Source organism: Brassica oleracea, chromosome C2 (genome assembly GCF_000695525.1).
Source record: "Brassica oleracea var. oleracea cultivar TO1000 chromosome C2, BOL, whole genome shotgun sequence".
Taxonomy (NCBI): Eukaryota; Viridiplantae; Streptophyta; class Magnoliopsida; order Brassicales; family Brassicaceae; genus Brassica; species Brassica oleracea.
Genome location: NC_027749.1, coordinates 15,015,159 through 15,035,047, shown reverse-complemented (window position 1 = coordinate 15,035,047; position 19,889 = coordinate 15,015,159). Strand labels below are relative to the sequence as shown.

Genomic DNA, 19,889 nt, shown 5'->3' with positions numbered 1-19,889 from the left:
ATGTTTTAGGGTTTAGGGTTAATTTTTTAGGGTTTAGGGTTTAGAATTTAAGTTTCGGGGTTTAGGGTTTAGAGTTGATTTTTCAGGGTTTAGGGTTCGTATTTCAAAAAAAAATAGGGTTTAAGATTGATGGTTTAGGCTTTAGGGTTCGTATTTCAAAAAATAAATAGGGTTTAGGATTGATGGTTTAGGCTTTAGAGTTGAGTTTTAGGGTTTAGGGTTTGAATTTCGAAATAGTATTATTTTTATTTTCTTAGATTTTTATGTATTTAAATATTTATTTATTATATATATAAAGAACAAGGACATAAGAGTCTTTTGCCACTTAATGAAGAATGTATTTTTAAAAATGTCTTTTTAGTGGTGGTAAAAATGAAAAGTGGTAGTATGAAAGTGGTAAACATGTAATTTCCCCTAATATTAATCTATTTATAATTAAAATTAAATAAAATTTTAATTTTTTTGTTTAAAATAATATTTCTTTAAAAAAAATCTTTTTTTTTTATTTTTGCAGGTTGGCGGGTACCCGCAGTTGAATTTTGGCTGAAACCCGCACCCACCCTGCATAAAAATCACTCAACCCGCACCCGCACCCGCACCCGCAAACCAAAATTTTCAAATCACTCGACCCGAACCTGCCCCGCAGCTAGAGATGTCAAACAGGTTTACCCATCCCATTCCGTCCCGTATCACGGTGGGTTAGTCGTCGAGCGGGTCACAGCGGGCCTGTCCCGCGCGGACTGCGGTCTTCAAAATGCCGACCCAAACCCGTACCGCAGAATATATAGGCATTCGCGGGCCGTCCCGCGGGACACCTCCTTATTAAACCGCATGATACATCTTCTTTCATGAATGTTCAAGTAGAAGAGTTGTGTAAGAGAGTTGAAGAGAACTCATTAAGTTTCACTAAAGTCTTATCAAAATCAATGCCACAAAGCTCCGTTTGTGCTTGCGTTTTTGAGCTAAAAGCTTTCTTTTGTTATCAGCATAAGCTTTTGTTAAGTTTGAATCCGATTGAGTTGTTGTTTTTGTATTTTAGTTTGGCAATGGGAAAGTGTTTGCTTTTAATGCTTTCATTAACTTGATGCTGTTTCACCTAAGATTTGGAACCATTTCACAAGAACAAAGGAGAATCGTGACAGATGCCTTTGTCATTACTGCAAGAAGTCGTTTTGTTGCGCAACAAGGTCGGGAACCTCCAACTTGCTGAAGCATATCGGTATCTGCAAACGCTTCAGGTCTTTCACAGAGGGCCAAAGTTCGACTCAAACTAACATCGATGAAGACGGAACAGTGAAGAATGCAAAAGTCAGTGCAACCACTTTCAGAGAAGCTACAAATGAGATGATGGTGATAGGACAATTACCTTTGTCTTTCATAGAAAGTGTTGCTTGGAAACACTTCTGTAAGAAGGTTAGATTTCTCTTACGTTTTATAATGCATACATTGTTTAATGATTCTGTTTAAATTTGTATCTGACTTGGTATGTTATGTGTGTAGATGGATCTAGACAGACCTGTCTCAAGGAGGACATCAACAAGAGACATTGTAGAGCTGTATGTGGAGAGGAAGGCTGCTATGAAAAAATGGTTTAAAGCTAATAAGCAAAGAGTTTCGGTCACTACTGATATCTGGACTGCTCAAGTAACACGTAAGTAGTGTCTGTTATGTTTTGTTCCTTTTGTTCTTGGCTTGATCCTTATGTTTTTATCTTTCTGTTGCCTTGATCACAGGTGCTAGTTACATGGTTGTCACTGCCCATTTCATTGATGATTGCTGGCGATTGAGGAAGCTTATCCTTGGGTTCAAGCACGTCATTGATCACAAAGGTCAGACAATATCTAAGGTTCTCTTAGATTGCTTAGTTGAGTGGGGAATATCCAAGGTATTCTGTGTAACCGTAGACAACGCAACGGCTAATACGTCTGCTTTAAGAAGATTTCAAAGTCAGTTTTCTTCACAGTCCGAAGATGCAGTGGTCTTAGATGGAGAGTTCATGCATATGAGATGTTGTGCACATATCATCAACCTGATTGTGAAGGATGGAATGGCTGATGTTAGTGAGAGTGTTGAGGCTGTTCGTAACGCTGTGGTCTATGTTAGAGCTTCGGGAAATAGGCTGGCATCGTTTGAGCAGAAGGTGGAAGCTGGGAAAATTACTAGAGGAAGCTTGCCATTAGATGTCATGACTAGGTGGAACTCCACTTACCTTATGTTGAGCACAGCCCTGAAGTTTCAAGTTGCTTTTGATAAAATGGAACAAGAGGACAAGCTGTACAACGATTACTTTTTGGAAGTGGAGAAAGGGCAAAAGAGAACGGGTCCTCCTCAGATGATTGATTGGAAAGCAATAGAAAGACTAAGCCGGTTCCTGATCATCTTCTACAACTCCACTGTCATTGTATCAGCTTCCACCTCTCTCAATGCTTTCAAATGTTACGGGGAGATTGTAACCATAGCCGCGAACCTGCAGGATTTGAGCCATAGCAGAGATCATGAGATGAAGAAAAAGGCTGTGGAGATGTATAAGAAGTTTGACAAGTATTGGGATGGGCTACAAAACATCAACAAGATGTTAATTGTGGCGACTGTATTTGATCCAACGAAGAAGATGGATCTTGCAAGCATGTGCTTTGATGAGCTTTATGGAGAGGGCAGCTTGGAAGGCAAGGAGATGTATGACTCTGTGATAAGGATTCTGCGTAGCTTGTTCAAGGAGTATAGTGAGAGATATGGGAGGAGTCGAAGAGGGGATTCTGATGATTCAAAAAAATCCAGCACCCAAGCCTCTCAATGTAGCCAACAAGAACATCAATCAACTGATACTTTGGAGTTGGTTGAAGATGGTTTAGGCTACAAGAGGATTGACCGAAAGTATAAGAAGAAGCTAAGTGAGACAGGAGTGAGAGACAAACGTGATGAGCTTGACATATACTTGAAAGAAGCTGTTGAGAATCCAGATTTTATGCTTGGTGTGGAATACGATGTACTATCTTTCTGGAAGAGAAACTGTACCAAGTTTCCTGTTCTGTCACTGATTGCAAAGGATGTTTTGGCCCTGCAAGTTTCTTCTGTTGCATCTGAGAGTGCCTTCAGTACAAGTGGGAGGTTAATTGACCCTTCTAGGAGCTGCCTTACTCACTACATGATTGAGGTTCTGATGTGTACCGAGCAGTGGCTAAAAGAGGACATTCGGTGTGAGTCAAGAGTGATTACAAATGCACAAATTCTTGAGGAAATTGAAGAACTTGAGAAACTTGAAAGAGGTATGTCTTCAATCTACTTGTTCACGTTATGTTGATTCTTATATGTGTTTATAATGACATGCTTGTTTCTGTATTTTCAATAGAATTTGCTGATTGAATTCAGGGGACTATCACAACTCACAATGTAATGTTTGCTCTCTCTTTCTATGAAGTTTACAATGTCTATGATTGAGTTTTCTGATTGAATACACTGCTTTTTCTGCTTACAAATATTTTGTTTCTGTTATAATGCTGTTGTTATTCTGTTTTGGCAGGAATAAAAGCTTATCAAGTGCGTCTGTGTTTGTCAAATGATCGTGTCCTCGAAAGATTATCTTATGCTTTGTTGTTTGTCTTTTTAAAACTTTGTTGTTGTTCTTTTCTTCCTATTTTCGGAGTTGATGTGTTTTGCCAAAGTCATAGAGACTTTGTTGTTGTTTTTTTCTTGCTACTTTCGGTCCTTTTGGATGTTTTATCGGATTTGATGTGTTTGGATGTTTTTTCTTATGAAAAGTTGCTATTTTTCGGATAATTGTGTTTAAGATGCTTTATAATTCAGTTTACTCATTATGTTTTTTATGTTTAATTTTTTTAATTATGTATTGTACTTCAGTATAATCCGAACCGAACCGAAAAACCCGAAACCGAATGATATATGACTACTTTACGGGTTTTAAGATGCAATACAAATTATAACCGAAACCGAAGTGATATTATCCGAATCCGACCCGTATTTAAAAAAAAATTACTATGGGTCTTTGAAGCATAAACCCGAAAACCCGAAAACCCGTAAAACCCGACCCGAAAGCCAACGGGTACCCGAACGCCCAGGCCTACTCAAAAGTGTAAATTAAAGAACACTTACCAATGCGTTTTGCTTTGGAGAGAAAAAGTAAAAAATATATTAGGCTTGGATAGCATGGACTTGCCATTACCTGTTGCGCTATAACTCTTTTGGGATGTCAAAGAGAGGATATGGATGGGTTATTGGATTTGATAAAAGCTTTATCAAGCCTAGAGCTGGGTTGCGGGTCAGACCCGCCCCGCTTGACCCGCCAACCCACAGGTTGACTGATTTTTTTGACTCAAAAAATTTGATCCGCTTGACCCGCAAGAAAAAAATGTGAAACCCGCACCCGCCCCGCTTAAACCCGCGGATAATACTAATAATAAAAAAATTATTAATTTAAATATTTTTATTAAAAATAATAATAAATCTTAATATTTTAAATATTTTTTTATTAAAATAATAATAAAATTTAATATTTTTAATATTTTTTTATTAAAATAATAATATTAAGGGAAATTGCCAAAAATACCATTTTCAAAGTACCACTATTCATGTTTACACTAACCATTTTTACAATCATCTTTAATGAAAGGTAAAATACATTTATGATGGTAAAATACATTTATAACCTTTTGATTAACTTTGACAAAAAAAAAACATAAGGTTAACTAATCTAAACTTAAAACATCGAACTCTAAACCCTAAATCATACTCTAAACCCTAAATCATACTCTAAACCCTAAATCATACTCTAAACCCTAAATCATACTCTAAACCCTAAATCATACTCTAAACCCTAAATCATACTCTAAACCCTAAATCATACTCTAAACCCTAAATCATACTCTAAACCCTAAATCATACTCTAAACCCTAAATCATACTCTAAACCCTAAATCATACTCTAAACCCTAAATCATACTCTAAACCCTAAATCATACTCTAAACCCTAAATCATACTCTAAACCCTAAATCATACTCTAAACCCTAAATCATACTCTAAACCCTAAATCATACTCTAAACCCTAAATCATACTCTAAACCCTAAATCATACTCTAAACCCTAAATCATACTCTAAACCCTAAATCATACTCTAAACCCTAAATCATACTCTAAACCCTAAACTATAAAACATCAACTCTAAACCCTAAACCCCGAAACATCAACTCTAAACCCAAAACTCTAAACTTTCAAATCTAAACCCTAAAACATCAACTCTAAACCCTAAACCATGAAACACCAACTCTAAACCCTAAACCCCAAAACACCAACTCTAAACCCTAAACTCTAAACCTTCAAATCTAAACCCTAAAACATCAACTCTAAACCCTAAACCATGAAACACCAACTCTAAACCCTAAACCCCAAAACACCAACTCTAAACCCTAAACTCTAAACCTTCAAATCTGTTTAGGGTTTAGGGTTTAGAGTTGATGTTTTAGGGTTTAGAGTTGAAGGTTTAGGGTTTAGGCTTTAGAATTTAAGTTTCGGGGTTTAGGGTTTAGAGTTGATTTTTCAGGGTTTACGGTTCGTATTTCAAAAAAAAAAAGGGTTTAGGATTGATGGTTTAGGCTTTAGGGTTCGTATTTCAAAAAATAAGTGGGGTTTAGGATTGATGGTTTAGGGTTTAGAGTTGAGTTTTAGGGTTTAGGGTTTGAATTTCGAAATAGTATTATTTTTTATTTTTTTAGATTTTTATGTATTTAAATATTTATTTATTATATATATAAAGAACAAGGACATAAGAGTTTTTTGCCACTTAATGAAGAATGTATTTTTAAAAATGTTCTTTTAGTGGTGGTAAAAATGAAAAGTGGTAGTATGAAAGTGGTAAACATGTAATTTCCCCTAATATTAATCTATTTATGATTAAAATTAAATAAAATTTTAAATTTTTTGTTTAAAATAATATTTTTTTTAAAAAAATCTTTTTTTTTTTATTTTTGCAGGTTGGCGGGTACCCGCAGTTGAATTTTGGCTGAAACCCGCACCCACCCTGCATAAAAATCACTCAACCCGCACCCGCACCCGCAAACAAAAATTTTCAAATCACTCGACCCGAACCCGCCCCGCAGCTAGAGATGTCAAACAGGTTTACCCATCCCATTCTGTCCTGTATCACGGTGGGTTAGTCGTCGAGCGGGTCACAACGGGCCTGTCCCGCGCGGACTGCGGTCTTCAAAATGCCGACCCAAACCCGTACCGCAGAATATATAGGCATTCACGGGCCGTCCCGCGGGACACCTCCTTATTAAACCGCATGATACATCTTCTTTCATGAATGTTCAAGTAGAAGAGTTGTGTAAGAGAGTTGAAGAGAACTCATTAAGGTTCACTAAAGCCTTATCAAAATCAATGCCACAAAGCTCCGTTTGTGCTTGCGTTTTTGAGCTAAAAGCCTTCTTTTGTTATCAGCATAAGCTTTTGTTAAGTTTGAATCCGATTGAGTTGTTGTTTTTGTAATAATTTGGCTCAAGTGTTATATGTTCATCAAACCATCTCTCTTTTTAATTATTTGGATTGCAAAAAAAATTGTGAATCACTTTGCCAAATTATACAAGTGATGTGATATACAACTAACTTTTCTCCTAAACAAAACCATTGTAACCAATTTTTTTTTTTTAATTTAAGAATAACACAATTTCACAGTACGTAAAATAAAACCAATCAACTTAAACAAGAAATATCACATTGTAATAAAGCAATTCATAGTTGTGTATAATAAAAAGAGAAAACCAAATCAAAACACCACAAGAACTCGAATCGTCATCGCTGGAGCTGGAGTCGTCATCGCTGGAGCTGGTGTCGTCATCGCTGGAGCTGGTGTCGTCATCGCCAGAGCTCGAATCATCATCCCCGGAGCTCGAATCATCATCGCCGGAACTCCTTATGTTTTATGGGGGAAAAGTCACAAGAATCGCTATTTTCTCACTTTCTTTCTCGTTTTTTCAGGTAAAATAAAAAATGAAGAAAAAAATGCGGGTCCATGTAATCCCGCATGACCCGTTTCGGCCATCCCGCAAAAGGCCCTGTCCCACAAAGACCCGTCCCGCGAGGCCCGCAAATTTGCAGGCCTAGAAACATCGTCCCAATACCGTCCTGCGACAGTCCTTTACGAGCCAGACCCGCGGTCCAGATCCATAATTGCCATCTCTACCCGCAACGGGTCAAACGGGGCGGGGCCCGCGGATAATGATTCATATTCCCAGCGCTAATCAAGCCCAAGGACAAAACTGCCGGTTTTCTCAGGTTTGGTCATATGATGGAGAGCTGATCTTTTTGCTTGATGGTTGGCCACAGTTAGAAAGGTTAACGGACATCACAGAAGAATCTGGTACGAGATCATTGGGTATTAAATGTTCAGATATGGTTTCAGTTGCACCATCTTGAACTTCTTGGCGCATTATGGCTCATTCAGACATGTCAAGGATCCTTGACCGAATCCTTACTGTTCCAGTTCCAAGTAATGGTGCATGTGATATACATTCCCTCATAAGCACATGCCGATGCCGATGAAAACAATCCTTATCTGCTACCAAGACATGGAAACTGGTTTGAATAACAGGTTCAATGGTCAATATTGGTCTTGTTTGCTCAAAAGATACCATCATGTTGTTTCATTTTGTGCATTCTAGACAACCTATTACCTATCTATGGGTGTCAGACGAGGGCTTGAGAACAGAAGCAGCAATGTGTACTTTGTGGAGATAACGAGGGATCATATCTTCTTCGTATGTCCATACTCTTTACATGGTCTGTACTAGACTACTAGTGTATGCGAAAGGCTCCTTGGGTCAAATATTACACTTGACCGATCTGATACTCTTGGTTTAACTCAGTTTCCTCCTCTAATATATAAGCCATCTTAGTTTAACTCAGTTTCCAGACAGGAGACAGCACAACACATTATACTTTTAGAACATCTCTAAGCAGTAAGCATTGACTAGTATATCTGCAGCCTTACGTTTTACTTTGCTATCAAAGTTTTCACAAGTATGAGAGATACCATATTACTTTGAGAATAGACAATGCTTTATCTTAAGATAACACATTCGTTTATCTTTGCCTTATTTTTTCTTGGTCGACTTTTAGACATGTCTTTCTTTTTCTTTCCTTTATTGGTATGACATTCTTTTGTTCATTTATCAAAATTCCAAGGAAGAAAACTGAAAAAGATAACATTTGGGACACTTGTGACCGGTTCGGCCGTTTGTATCTGATTTTCGGTTAGGCTATATATTGTGTTTTTTTTTTCCTTAAATTTTGAAAGGTCAAAGAGATTTCCAATCTATAACACTATATTATGTTTTCCCTTAAATTTTAAAAGGTCAATGACATTTTCAATTCATAACATTATTCAATACTAATTTTGTTTTTCTTCTCCAATCACGACACCAAACTTCATATCAAAACCATTATATTATTTAGGGCAATTATCTCAAATAGCAATTTTTAAGTTTTTATCACAAAAATAACCTTAAAAAAATGATCGAAATAGCCTCTTTTTATTTTGAAATTTTAAATATTTTTTTTTTTATTTTAAAATTTGAAACCCTATCTCCAAAACCACACCCCTTAATTCTAAACCCTAAGTTTAGATTAGTTAACCCTAAGGTAAAAATGTAATTTTACCATTTAATAAAACTTTTTTTGATCATTTTTCTTAGGCCTGGGCATAAAATCCGGAACCCGAAATCCGAAACGAACCCGAACCGAAAAACCCGATCCGTTATCTGACCCGAAACGTAAAAATACCCAAACGAATTTTGTAGGGTGGTACAAAAAATATCCAAGCCCGAAGTGTTACCGAAAAATCCGAAATTAATAGTCAATATAAATATTTTGAAATATATATAAGTATTCCAATTATTAAATTCAATATTTGTGGTAATATTATATATAATAATAAATATTAAAATTCTAATAAATGCTTTAAGTACACAATTAGTTATAAATAAGTATTTTATAATTTGCTCATTGAAATAAAAAGTCTACTCTCCATAAGGCAATACATATTGTTTACAAATGATGTTTGTTTTCATGTTTGATTTAACATTTTATTGTTATTTTATCAATTTTATATTTGATAGATTAATTTTTATTTAATAGATGTTTTTCTTTATGTTTTACTTCAAAAAATTTGTTTTTACTTTGGTTATATCCGAACCGAACCGATATAACCCGAATCCGTATGATATATGATTACTTTATGGATTTTATGATGCAATACAATTTTGAACCGAACCCGAAGTGTTATTATCCGAACCCGACCTGTACTAATAAAATTTTAGTATGGGACCTAGAAGCGTAAACCCGAAAATCCGAAAACCCGAAAAACCCGACCCGAATGCCAAGGGGTACCCGAACGCCCAGACCTAATTTTTCTTATTGAGAGCTATTTTTGTGACAAAAACATAAAAAAGATTATCATAGAGAATTTCTCTATTATTTAATATTTAAAATATAAATAATAATAATTATATAATTATATTAAATAAAAATATATTAAAATAAAATAATTATACACTATTCATTTATTTAATATTTTATTATAAATATTTAAATATTTAATTTATTATTTTCTGTATTTTATATTTTATTTATCATTTAGTTAATTAATAAATAAATGAATGGTTTAATGTGGTGAATAATATAACAACAAATTTGATGTGATATTATAGTATTGCAGTAAAATAGTGTAATTTTTTAATGTTGAATCGGAGATGTTTTATATCAAAATTACACTAAAATAAAAAGTTAAAGATAATTTAATAGAAATTGTCAATAAGTTAAAGAAAAAAAAAATAAAAGAAAAGGAAGGGTGAATATCGAACAAAACCACGCGGAGACCAGCCTTTCCTTTTGACCCATCTCAGCAACGGAGATTTGATCCCGACGAAAACGCGTCTTCATCATCTTCCTCCTCCTTTCTTTTCTGTCGATTTTGGCTGAAAGGTATGTTTCCTTATCCAAAGTTTCTGCTTTCGCAACGCTCCTAGATCTCAACGTTTCTTCTTTCTAAGTGATTGTTCTCTGGTTGGGTTTCTCGGATATTCTCCACTTGTATTCCTAAAATTCAAAGATCTCCTGTTAATTGCGCTACAGAAATTACCATTAAATGTTGTTGTAATGTCAAATTACCATTAGATGATAAGTTGTATGGATTTGATTGTTAATATTTGGCTGATTCTGCTGCTTTGCAGTTGGATTTGTGATAGCACCTTTGTCTTTTTTACTACAACCAAATATGGATGACTGGGGTAAGACTAACTCTCCTGTCTTTTATATGTTTCTGAGTTGGTTTTGTGGAATTTAATGAGTACTGCTTTTTATTTTATTTCAGAGGATGAACAAATTGCACCACTTCCAGCAAAAGTTGTGCTTAAAAGCAACTGGGATGATGAAGATGTAGATGAGAATGAGATTAAGGACTCCTGGGAGGATGATGACGACGACCAACCTGCTCCCGTATACCTTGCCTTTTTAAACTCTGGTTTGTTCTTGTTCCTTTTTTTAGTTTCTGAAACTTGAATTTACTTTCGTGTAGCCGCCTCCGGTAAAGCCTGCTCCACAAAAGGCTCCTCCGAAGAAAGCTGTTGAGAAAAAGGGTAAAGCAGCTGAAGCTCCAAAAGAAGAACCTTTAGATCCTCTCTCTGAGAAACTTCGCATGCAGAGGTAATGTAAATTAAGAGACAGATGACCAAAGGCTGTGACGTGTTCTTCTTATACGTTATGTTATTTTACTTTGACAGGCTTGTTGAAGAAGCGGACTACAGGGCAACTGCTGAACTCTTTGGAACGAAGGGTGAAGAGAAAAGCCTTGACATGTTCATCCCCAAGTCTGAATCTGATTTTTTGGAATATGCTGAAATGATTTCTCATAGGCTTAGACCATATGAGGTATGGTTCCATTCCGTATTTCTTCTCTCGGCTTAGGGCGAGTGGCATCTTAGAATCATATACTTTGTATTGCAGAAAAGTTATCACTATATCGCATTGCTCAAAGCAGTCATGAGACTTTCGGTGACCAACATGAAGGCGGCAGATGTTAAAGATGTTGCTTCGTCCGTTACAGCAATAGCAAATGAAAAGCTTAAGGCTGAGAAAGAAGTTGCTGCTGGTAGAAAGAAGACAGGTGTGTACAGTGAAGACCGCTTTCTAAACTCACTCTTTGATTCTTGGAGTAGTTATTGATTATATTCCTATTTCCGTTCATGCCTCAGTTTATATTTGGCTTAAATTAGTTAGTGTGGATAAACTTTTTGTGATCATTAAATGGGTTTTTTGATTTATTTCATCAGGCGGGAAGAAGAAACAACTTATTGTAGATAAGGCCGATGACGATCTAGTAGCTGGTCCTTATGATGCCATGGACGATTTTGACTTCATGTAGATTACAAGAGCTTTGTGATTGTGAGGGAATACAGTTTCGATTGCCTGGCTTCTGTTTCATCATTATCTCTCGGGAAGAAGAGCAAAAGTTTCTTAATTCTGGGATATATATAGTTGGAACAAAGAAGTCTTGCTTTATGGGTTTTGGTCTGTGGAGACATTCTCTAAAGAGTCTTGTTTTGTTTCTTCTCTGTTGGTTAAAAAGCTAATACTTTAATTAATTCTCGTTTTCTGTTGGTTAAAAAGCTAATACTTTAATCAATTCTCGTATAATGGTATACAAATGTCTTATCTTTGCTCATGGTTCTCTCTATCAGCACTGGTAAGTCCTGCATATCTACTATTCAACTGAAACATTTGAAGATAGAAGTCATGTGTTGTTCTCATTTGGAGTCGTAAGAAAGCTTAGTAAGAGACTTGGACGGATATAGAGGGTTTGTTGTTGCAGAGTCTTAATAGCTTACCACTTATATACCATTGTTCTTGGAGGTAGGCATTTCATGGGAATTGTATGCGCTTATGGTCTCTCATCTCTCGCTGACATTATGGAACACTGTCACCATTACGCAAATCTGAATTGGATTGATGGGATGCGCGAGATTGCTCGCTAGGTCTCCCCACCGTCAACAATACGCTAATCCGAATTGGAGTAATGGGGTGAGCCGAGATAGCTCGCTAGGTCTCTGTGAAGGAACATATGCGTAAATATAAGTATAAAGGCGAGAAATGAAAAACACAGTGATTAATGCGGTTCGCTAAGTTGCATACCCCCACATGCAATGCAAGGAGAAATTTTATTATTTAGAGGCTATGTATAACTCATATGAGGGTTACAAGAATACAAACCCCACATTAGACTTGTAGATATTAAGTCCAATAATACCATGCAACTTCCAACAACTTATGCAATACACTTGATGAAGAGAACTTGATGCAATCCATTAACTAGATTCAACATCAAGATTCAAAGCACATCAACGAATCTCCTTCTGGACCAGATGCCTCTTCAGGTAAGATATCCTTTCAGACCATATGGCCCTTCGTGCCAGACTAACATGTCGAGATGTTCAACAAGTCCAAGCAATTATTAAACTTGCTTTGAGGAACAAACTTAGTGAAAATGCAAGTAGGATTATATGCAGTTCTCACTTTCTTCATAGTTCACTTCTCATCTCGCAAAACGGGATACCTCACATCAATATGCTTGGTTCTCTTATGATGAAAATGATCCTTGGCTAAGCATGTCACTCAAATCTGTCGTAATACACAATAGCTTGATATATCGTGATGTAAACCGATATCACTAATCAATCGTCTCAGCAATTTTTCTTTGCCTTGCAGCTTCTGTTAGCAATGTTGAATATAGAGTCGCCTTCCAGCTAACCACATAACTGCCCAAGGTGAACAAATAACCTTTCAAAGATTTTTTGCTGTCCACATCTCCAGCATAATCAGAATCAGAATAGCATATAACCAGCCGTGGAGTCTCTCCTTCACAGACGAGACTAACATCAGATGTATCCTTCAGGTACCAATAAATTTACTTCACAATTGTCAAGTTTTTCTTCCCATGTTATCCGAAAAATAAAGAAGGTAACTTTTGTAAGGGTTTGACTAGGCCTCAGCAAAAACGGAACCAAAGATCCGAAGCGGAACCGAACCGAAATATCTGAAACCGGAATCTAAAACTCTCAAATACCCAAATGGTTTATATATTTCTATATATTTCTATATCCGAAACAATAGAATCGAACCGGAACCAAAACGAGAATGGAACGGATACTCGAATATATAAAAATATTAATTATATAGACATATAACATAACTATATATATATATATATATATATATAATTTAAAAATCTATTAAAAGTATCAAAAATATTTTAAGAAAACTTACTATTATAAAATATCCGAACTACCCGAAAGTATCCAGATATTTCTATCTGAAATATCCAAAGTAATCCGAAATATTTAAGATTTTTATCTAAATCATCCTAATTATTCGATATTTACCCAAACTACCCGAAATTTAATTTGAGTTACCCGAACTACCTGAAATAACTGAACCGAAACCAAATGAGAACTTATTTTTCCGGTTCATAGTGTACTACTCAAACCGAACCGGAGCCGAAAATATGTGAGGTGGTAAATAAATTCTTTAGCCCCCTATCAGACTATCCGATATCCAAAATATCCAAATCGAATTGATACCCTAAATGCCAAGACCTAGGTTTGACTACCAAGAACTTATTGTTGTATTTTTGGAATAGTATTTAATTTTGAGTACTGGTCAAGAATCATAAAGTAACAGCCAATAGAATTTTACGTGACAGTCAATGGTTAAATTTAATTACGGATGGGCACATTAACTATCCAAACTCCTATATATTCATTTTCTCTCAAGTCCAACTCTTCAGACAGCGTTTCATTATCGCTTCCGACAAAACTCTTTATACCTTTCTGCACTTCCTTTCCGCCGACCTCCTCCATGGCTCCGATTGCTGTCGGCGATGTTGTACCTGAAGGATCTATCTCCTTCTTCGACGAGAACGATCAGCTCCAGACTGTCTCCGTTCACTCCCTCGCCGCTGGTAAGAAGGTCATCCTCTTCGGTGTCCCTGGTGCTTTCACCCCCACCTGCAGGTAAACTCCTCCACACACTACCTAATAGATCTGGGAGACTTATTCGATTTTGAGATCTTGTCTCTGAGATTAGGGTTTTCAGATCTATGAGTTGTGTATGTCAGTGGAGATCTGGGGTTTGATTCTAAGCTGATGAATCTTGTTGACTTGTGTTTTGTTTTTCCCTGGATTAGCATGAAGCATGTGCCTGGATTCATCGAGAAAGCAGAGGAGCTGAAGTCAAAGGGCGTTGACGAGATCATTTGCTTTAGTGGTGAGTGTTGATAAAATAGTGTGTGTATTCTTATCATATTCAAAAGTATATGATGTTTGGTCTGATTGTAACGATAACATCATTTTGCATTGATTTGTTTGCAGTGAATGATCCGTTTGTGATGAAGGCATGGGGGAAGACGTACCCGGAGAACAAGCATGTGAAGTTTGTGGCTGACGGTTCAGGAGAATACACGAAGCTTCTTGGACTCGAGCTCGACCTCAAGGACAAGGGTCTTGGTGTTAGGTCAAGGAGATTTGCTCTGTTGCTCGATAACCTCAAGGTCACTGTTGCCAACGTTGAATCTGGCGGCGAGTTCACAGTTTCTAGCGCCGATGATATCCTCAAGGCTCTCTAAGAAACTCTTATCGTTTGTGTGTATGAAGAACCGCTGCATGTGATAGTAGTGAAGAGTGTATCTCTGGCCTGATTTCTGACGATAAATTAGGCATAATAATAAAGCGGTTTAAGTTGCTTATTTAATATTTAAACTGTTGGCTCTTCTTGTTGTCATTGTTCGTATAATTTATGAAAAAAATTTGAGCAATTCATAAATTTGAAGGATGCATACCAAATATTTGCATTCTGGTCGAGACTATATGAGATGGACATGTACTTTAAACCTACCTACAAGTTAGGCTACCCGAGATTTGTGATAGAATGGTTGGTATCATGCTTTTTATTACTTGGCAGTCTACTTGTCCGTTACACTCGCCAAGTAAGAATAGTTGGTGTCGTGCTCTGCATCTGCATTATGGTAGAGCAGTCATGTTTTTGTGTGTTATCAAGTTGATTTTACATTCTGCGTCACTCATTGAAAACTCTTAAATATTAACATAAATATTCTTCCCAAAATTGCATCCACATTATTTTACAAAACCAACTTGAACTTTGAAGGAGAAAAGCTTAAATATATGTAACTGTGTTCTTAGAACTGCAAAAAAAACATTATAAAAACTTTAAAACTCACGAAACCCAAAAGACTATTGCATTTCTTCACCTTAAAAACGAAGGATATTTGTTTTGACAAAATTAGTAAAGAAAGTTTAAAAACCTTGAAATCATCCACTGATAAATATATTCACATCACAACACAAGTCCTTTCTAACCTCCAGGAGTTGGTTACACTTCTCTGGTATCCGGCTTAATATTAGAGTATTGGTTCATGTTGTCTTTTTTTTTTTAATTGGTTCCAGCTCTGTTTTGAAATCAAAGCTAAATCTGAGGTCTCTTCTTCTCTTTTTCCCAGGATTTGTAATTTTATCCCATGCAATTCCTTCCAGGCCAGATTATGTTTCTCCTTATCAGAAGACCACCGCCGTTAACTTCTTATCACGCATACAGGAATATATAGCAATGCACATAGGAATAACATCAACTCGAATCAATAACAAAAATAAAGGAAGCATGTCACAATGTTTGGAAAATATTGTAGGAGATGAAACAAATCGTTCTCATTATTCCCATTAAGTAAACGTTCTCTCTTTTATTTCGTTCTTCCACTCTCACAAACCCACCAAATAAGACACTTATGATTCAGGAACTGACTCAAACTTCTTAAGCTTTGATGCCAAGTCTTGTCTTGAGCTCATCTGCAACTGCATCGATGAACTCCTCTGTGTTCAAGTAAGTGTCCCTTGAGAGCCTGGAAAAAACATAGAACACAAATCAATTGAACCAATCTTGACGAGAAACGTGGAATGAACAAGTCTTTGTGACTCACTTCGAGCCGTGAATGATGAGTGCAAGATCTTTCGTCATTTTTCCAGACTCCACCGTACCCACACAAGCAGCTTCAAGCTTCTCGGTAAATTCCAAGAGTTTTGAGTTGTCATCTAACTTAGCTCTATTCAAACAGATATTGTCATTCCTTTTATATATAACCATCTTCCTTTAAATTCTAAGCGCGCGTGAAGGATGCTTTTCTCGTTACCTGTGTGCAAGTCCACGAGTCCAAGCAAAGATGGAGGCTATGCTGTTTGTGCTCGTCTCCCCACCTTTCTGGTGTACCCTGTAGTGACGAGTTACCGTTCCATGAGCTGCTTCAGCTTCAATCGTCTTTCCATCCGGGCAGACCTAATCAAGATACCAAAACCGTGGTAAGAGCAGAAACTTAGAATCAGCAACTCAAAAGGGAACATGTAAGTAACAGAGATATGTGTCATGTTATATACCAGAACAGATGTCATCAATCCAAGTGACCCGAATCCTACACACATTATAAGAAATTATTAGCCAACAAGTAACCTAACAAAATTCTATGTGAATACCAAAGCAATTACAGCTCAAGGCATAATCATTTATCAGCATAACACAAACCTTGTGCCAGGAAATCACTTTGGACATCACCATCGTAGTTCTTGCATGCCCACACATAGCCTCCCTCGCTCTTAAGAGCGTAAGCCACCATATCATCAATGAGACGGTGTTCATACCTGACCAGTTCAATCATTTAGATCCTCCTCGATCAAAGCCAACATATACAACACAAGACAAAAAAGTAAGAGTCGACTCACCATATTCCAGCAGCCTCATACTTTGATTTCCAGCTGGCTTCATACACCTCCTGGAAGATGTCTTTGAATCTTCATAGTAAAGCACAAATGCAACCAACATCAAATATGGATATGGGTAGAGCAAAAAGTATATATGGTAAAAAAAATAACGGAAACGAACTTTCACATACCTGCCATCGTATTTCTTAAGAATGGTGTTCTTTGTGCTAAGATAAAGTGGCCACTTTTTCTCATAAGCAGTGTTCATCGATGCCTCAGCAAACGCACGGATGGACTGCATTTAAAAGGAAACATAAATATATAATTTGATCTGAGAGGTCAATCTCCAAGAGAACAAGTTTGACTGTAGTTGGAAGAGAGTGTAAGTGTTACTACTATACCTCATCAGTGTTGTACATGGCCATGGCAACACCACCTTCGCCAGTAAATGTGAACACTTCAGTTTCAGTTTTCCCATCTTTTCCCTCTGTAAATCAAAGACATTACAGCTTTTATCAGAACCAATGAATATTAAAGGAAAAACAGAATGATTTTTTCAAAATTATACAGTGCCATCCCAAATGAGAGGTAGTAAGTTTTACCAAAAGTCATAGTCAGTTTTCCTGGACCCTTGATAACAGCATCAGTGGCACGGTACTGATCACCAAAAGCATGCCTTCCAATGCAGATGGGCTTCGTCCAGCCTGGAGAAAACAAGACACATTCTCAGAACCCTTTGGCGATATAATTGCTAATGTGCAACTAGGCCATTATCAATAATTTACCTGGGACAAGCTTGGGAACATTTTTGCAGATAATTGGTTCTCTAAAAACAGTTCCTGCGAGGAACAAACGAAGTGTAAGGCAACGGAGAATGATACTGGACAGGGTAAACATACAACTTTGAATTTCTTACCATTCAGAATATTCCTGATGGTTCCATTTGGACTTCTCCACATCTGCTTCAAGCCAAATTCAGTGACACGGCCTTCATCTGCGGTGGAGAAGATCAATAATTAGTAAAACGAAACTCAACAGCTAAACAAATATAGTTGTTAAAGCAGACCTGGAGTGATGGTGGCACACTTGATTGCAACATTATACCTAAAACGAAATTACAAGCATCAAAGATTAATAAATATTCCACACAGAATAGCAGAGATGCAACATAAGGTAGAGTAAGAAACACATACTTCTTAGTGGCTTCAGCGCTTTCGATAGTAACTTTGTCATCGGTAGCATCACGGTGAGGAAGGCCAAGGTCGAAGTACTTGATATCCAACTCCACGAAAGGGGTAATAAGCTGAAAAACATTTAAGCAAACGAAATAAAAAAAAAAATAAATGCGAAAATAAAATGAAGGCGTGGGTAGAGAGAGCTCTTGTACCTTGTCCTTGATGGACTTCCAGATAACTCGGGTCATTTCATCACCTAATTATTACACAAGGCCAAGGAGAAGAATAAAGTGTGTGTGAGTAAAAGATACAAAACGTTTTTAATCAAAGGACTAATAAGCAACTAGCACAAGAAGCGTCAACAAGTCAACAGCTAAATTAAAAAAAGAAAAAAAAAAAACAATAGCTGAAAAATCAGCATTCTTTGATATTACGAAGAGACAGAACAATGAACACACCGGTCTAATTTTCTGAGAGTGTTCGAAACAAACATCGAAGCTATTTCTCGATGTAGATCAAATAGTTCAGCAATATAAAAATCTCCTGACACTGAAACGTGAGGCAAGTTCGAAAAAAACACAAAAACCAAATCTAGCATGGAAGTAAAAACTAGTTTACACATGCTTGTACTCTAGCTAGCAGATCAGAACGAAAGAACGGAACTTCGATAAAAACGAGGCAAGTGAAATGTAATACGTTTTTTTTCATTTTCGCATCGAAAAGATCTGAACTAAGAAAATCTAGAGAGAGAGAGAGAGAGAGAGATCTCATCTCACCATCCATCTCGACGATGGGATTTGCAACCTTGATCTTCTCGAAGGCCATGGTTTTTCGTTAGATATACGGATCCAGACGATCGGATTGGACGTTCTAATCTTCGGCGATCTACAAACGAGAGAAGTGGTTCCGGCGGGAGACAGAGATGGTCGATGGTGGTGAGTGGAGTAGGTGAAAAAGGGTGTGCAGGGGGAGAGGGAGGTTCTATTTATTCTTCTCTTTTTTAGGATTTTGGAAATTTATTTTTGGACCCCATTAATTATTACTTTATTCCAGTTTTGTCCCCTCTTCATTTCTTCGATCTACTGCCCACTTGTTCTAGAATGGAAGGAGGGGAGTGTGATGTGGATACGAAATTGTGCATTTATTAATGTATTTCTCCTGAATTTTCTCGGTAGAATATGTTTAATCACAATATCAAATTATATTATTACAATAATGTTGGATTTTAAAACAAATATGTTCATTTTACTTCAAAACTAATTTTGGAAAGATTTTATATAAAAATCTATCGCAAAACGAAACAACTAACCATCAACGCAGAACGAAAAAGACAAAACAAAAGATGAGACTGAGCCGTTCACCCACGTCGTCACTTCCTCTTTTTGGACTACATCGCCCACTTCCTCTCATTCGAACCACGTTGCCCATTCCTAGGGCTTGGATCACATCACCCATTTCTTCTCTCTCAGTGATCTTCACCCGCTCGGAGCATGTTGCATACTTCCTCTCCTTTGGAACACGTCACCCATTCTTCGAACTTGGAGCATCTCGCAAACTTCTCCATGATTAGAGCACGTCACCAAATTCTCGGAAAAATCAAATCACATATTATGAGTATTTAAATGTTATGTTTTTTTTGGAATGAATGTTTAATTGTATTCATCAAAAGCTCTGTTTTACAACGAGTGTAACGATGGTGGTAAAATTTTAATATTTCCAGAAACTCATTTCTTAACCACATGTGTTTTACCAAAGACGAAGTATCCCCTCGTACTTCTTCTCTCGAGAGTTCACCAGTAGAGAGAGGCGATTGTGAATGTTCTTGTCAACTGTCTTGTGGATCGAGGAAAGCGAGGAAGGGGGGGGGTCTCCATGGGTATGCATATTCCTTTCC

General features: G+C 36.9%; 3 protein-coding genes across 5 annotated transcripts; 2 read left to right on the top strand and 1 right to left on the bottom strand.

Annotated features, from left to right (window-relative positions):
- The first annotated feature begins 9,881 nt into the window (after nucleotides 1-9,881).
- LOC106322849 (eukaryotic translation initiation factor 3 subunit J-like) lies at nucleotides 9,882-11,672 on the top strand. 3 transcript variants are annotated; one of them, XM_013760994.1, is made up of 7 exons: nucleotides 9,882-9,990; nucleotides 10,239-10,295; nucleotides 10,379-10,503; nucleotides 10,583-10,710; nucleotides 10,788-10,935; nucleotides 11,011-11,170; nucleotides 11,337-11,672. In XM_013760994.1, exons 2-7 carry the CDS (start codon nucleotides 10,283-10,285, stop codon nucleotides 11,426-11,428), a joined length of 666 nt encoding a protein of 221 aa, XP_013616448.1. In that variant the 5' UTR covers nucleotides 9,882-9,990; nucleotides 10,239-10,282; the 3' UTR covers nucleotides 11,429-11,672. The 3 variants fall into 3 exon arrangements, with proteins under 3 accessions (XP_013616448.1, XP_013616450.1, XP_013616449.1); XM_013760996.1 differs by lacking the exon at nucleotides 9,882-9,990 and adding an exon at nucleotides 10,048-10,071; XM_013760995.1 differs by lacking the exon at nucleotides 9,882-9,990 and adding an exon at nucleotides 10,137-10,161.
- A 2,149-nt stretch (nucleotides 11,673-13,821) lies between these two features.
- On the top strand, nucleotides 13,822-14,838 carry LOC106322672 (peroxiredoxin-2B). The gene is made up of 3 exons (XM_013760771.1): nucleotides 13,822-14,072; nucleotides 14,246-14,325; nucleotides 14,430-14,838. Exons 1-3 carry the CDS (start codon nucleotides 13,918-13,920, stop codon nucleotides 14,681-14,683), a joined length of 489 nt encoding a protein of 162 aa, XP_013616225.1. The 5' UTR covers nucleotides 13,822-13,917; the 3' UTR covers nucleotides 14,684-14,838.
- An 850-nt stretch (nucleotides 14,839-15,688) lies between these two features.
- LOC106321172 (cytosolic isocitrate dehydrogenase [NADP]) lies at nucleotides 15,689-18,992 on the bottom strand. Its single transcript, XM_013759487.1, has 15 exons — nucleotides 18,772-18,992; nucleotides 18,208-18,251; nucleotides 18,014-18,123; nucleotides 17,887-17,924; nucleotides 17,737-17,814; nucleotides 17,606-17,659; nucleotides 17,423-17,524; nucleotides 17,222-17,307; nucleotides 17,012-17,115; nucleotides 16,842-16,910; nucleotides 16,645-16,760; nucleotides 16,500-16,534; nucleotides 16,259-16,401; nucleotides 16,049-16,171; nucleotides 15,689-15,970 (listed from the first exon to the last, which is right to left on the bottom strand). The coding sequence occupies exons 1-15, from the start codon at nucleotides 18,818-18,820 to the stop codon at nucleotides 15,883-15,885; spliced, it is 1,239 nt and encodes a 412-aa protein (XP_013614941.1). The 5' UTR covers nucleotides 18,821-18,992; the 3' UTR covers nucleotides 15,689-15,882.
- Between the last annotated feature and the right edge of the window lie 897 nt (nucleotides 18,993-19,889).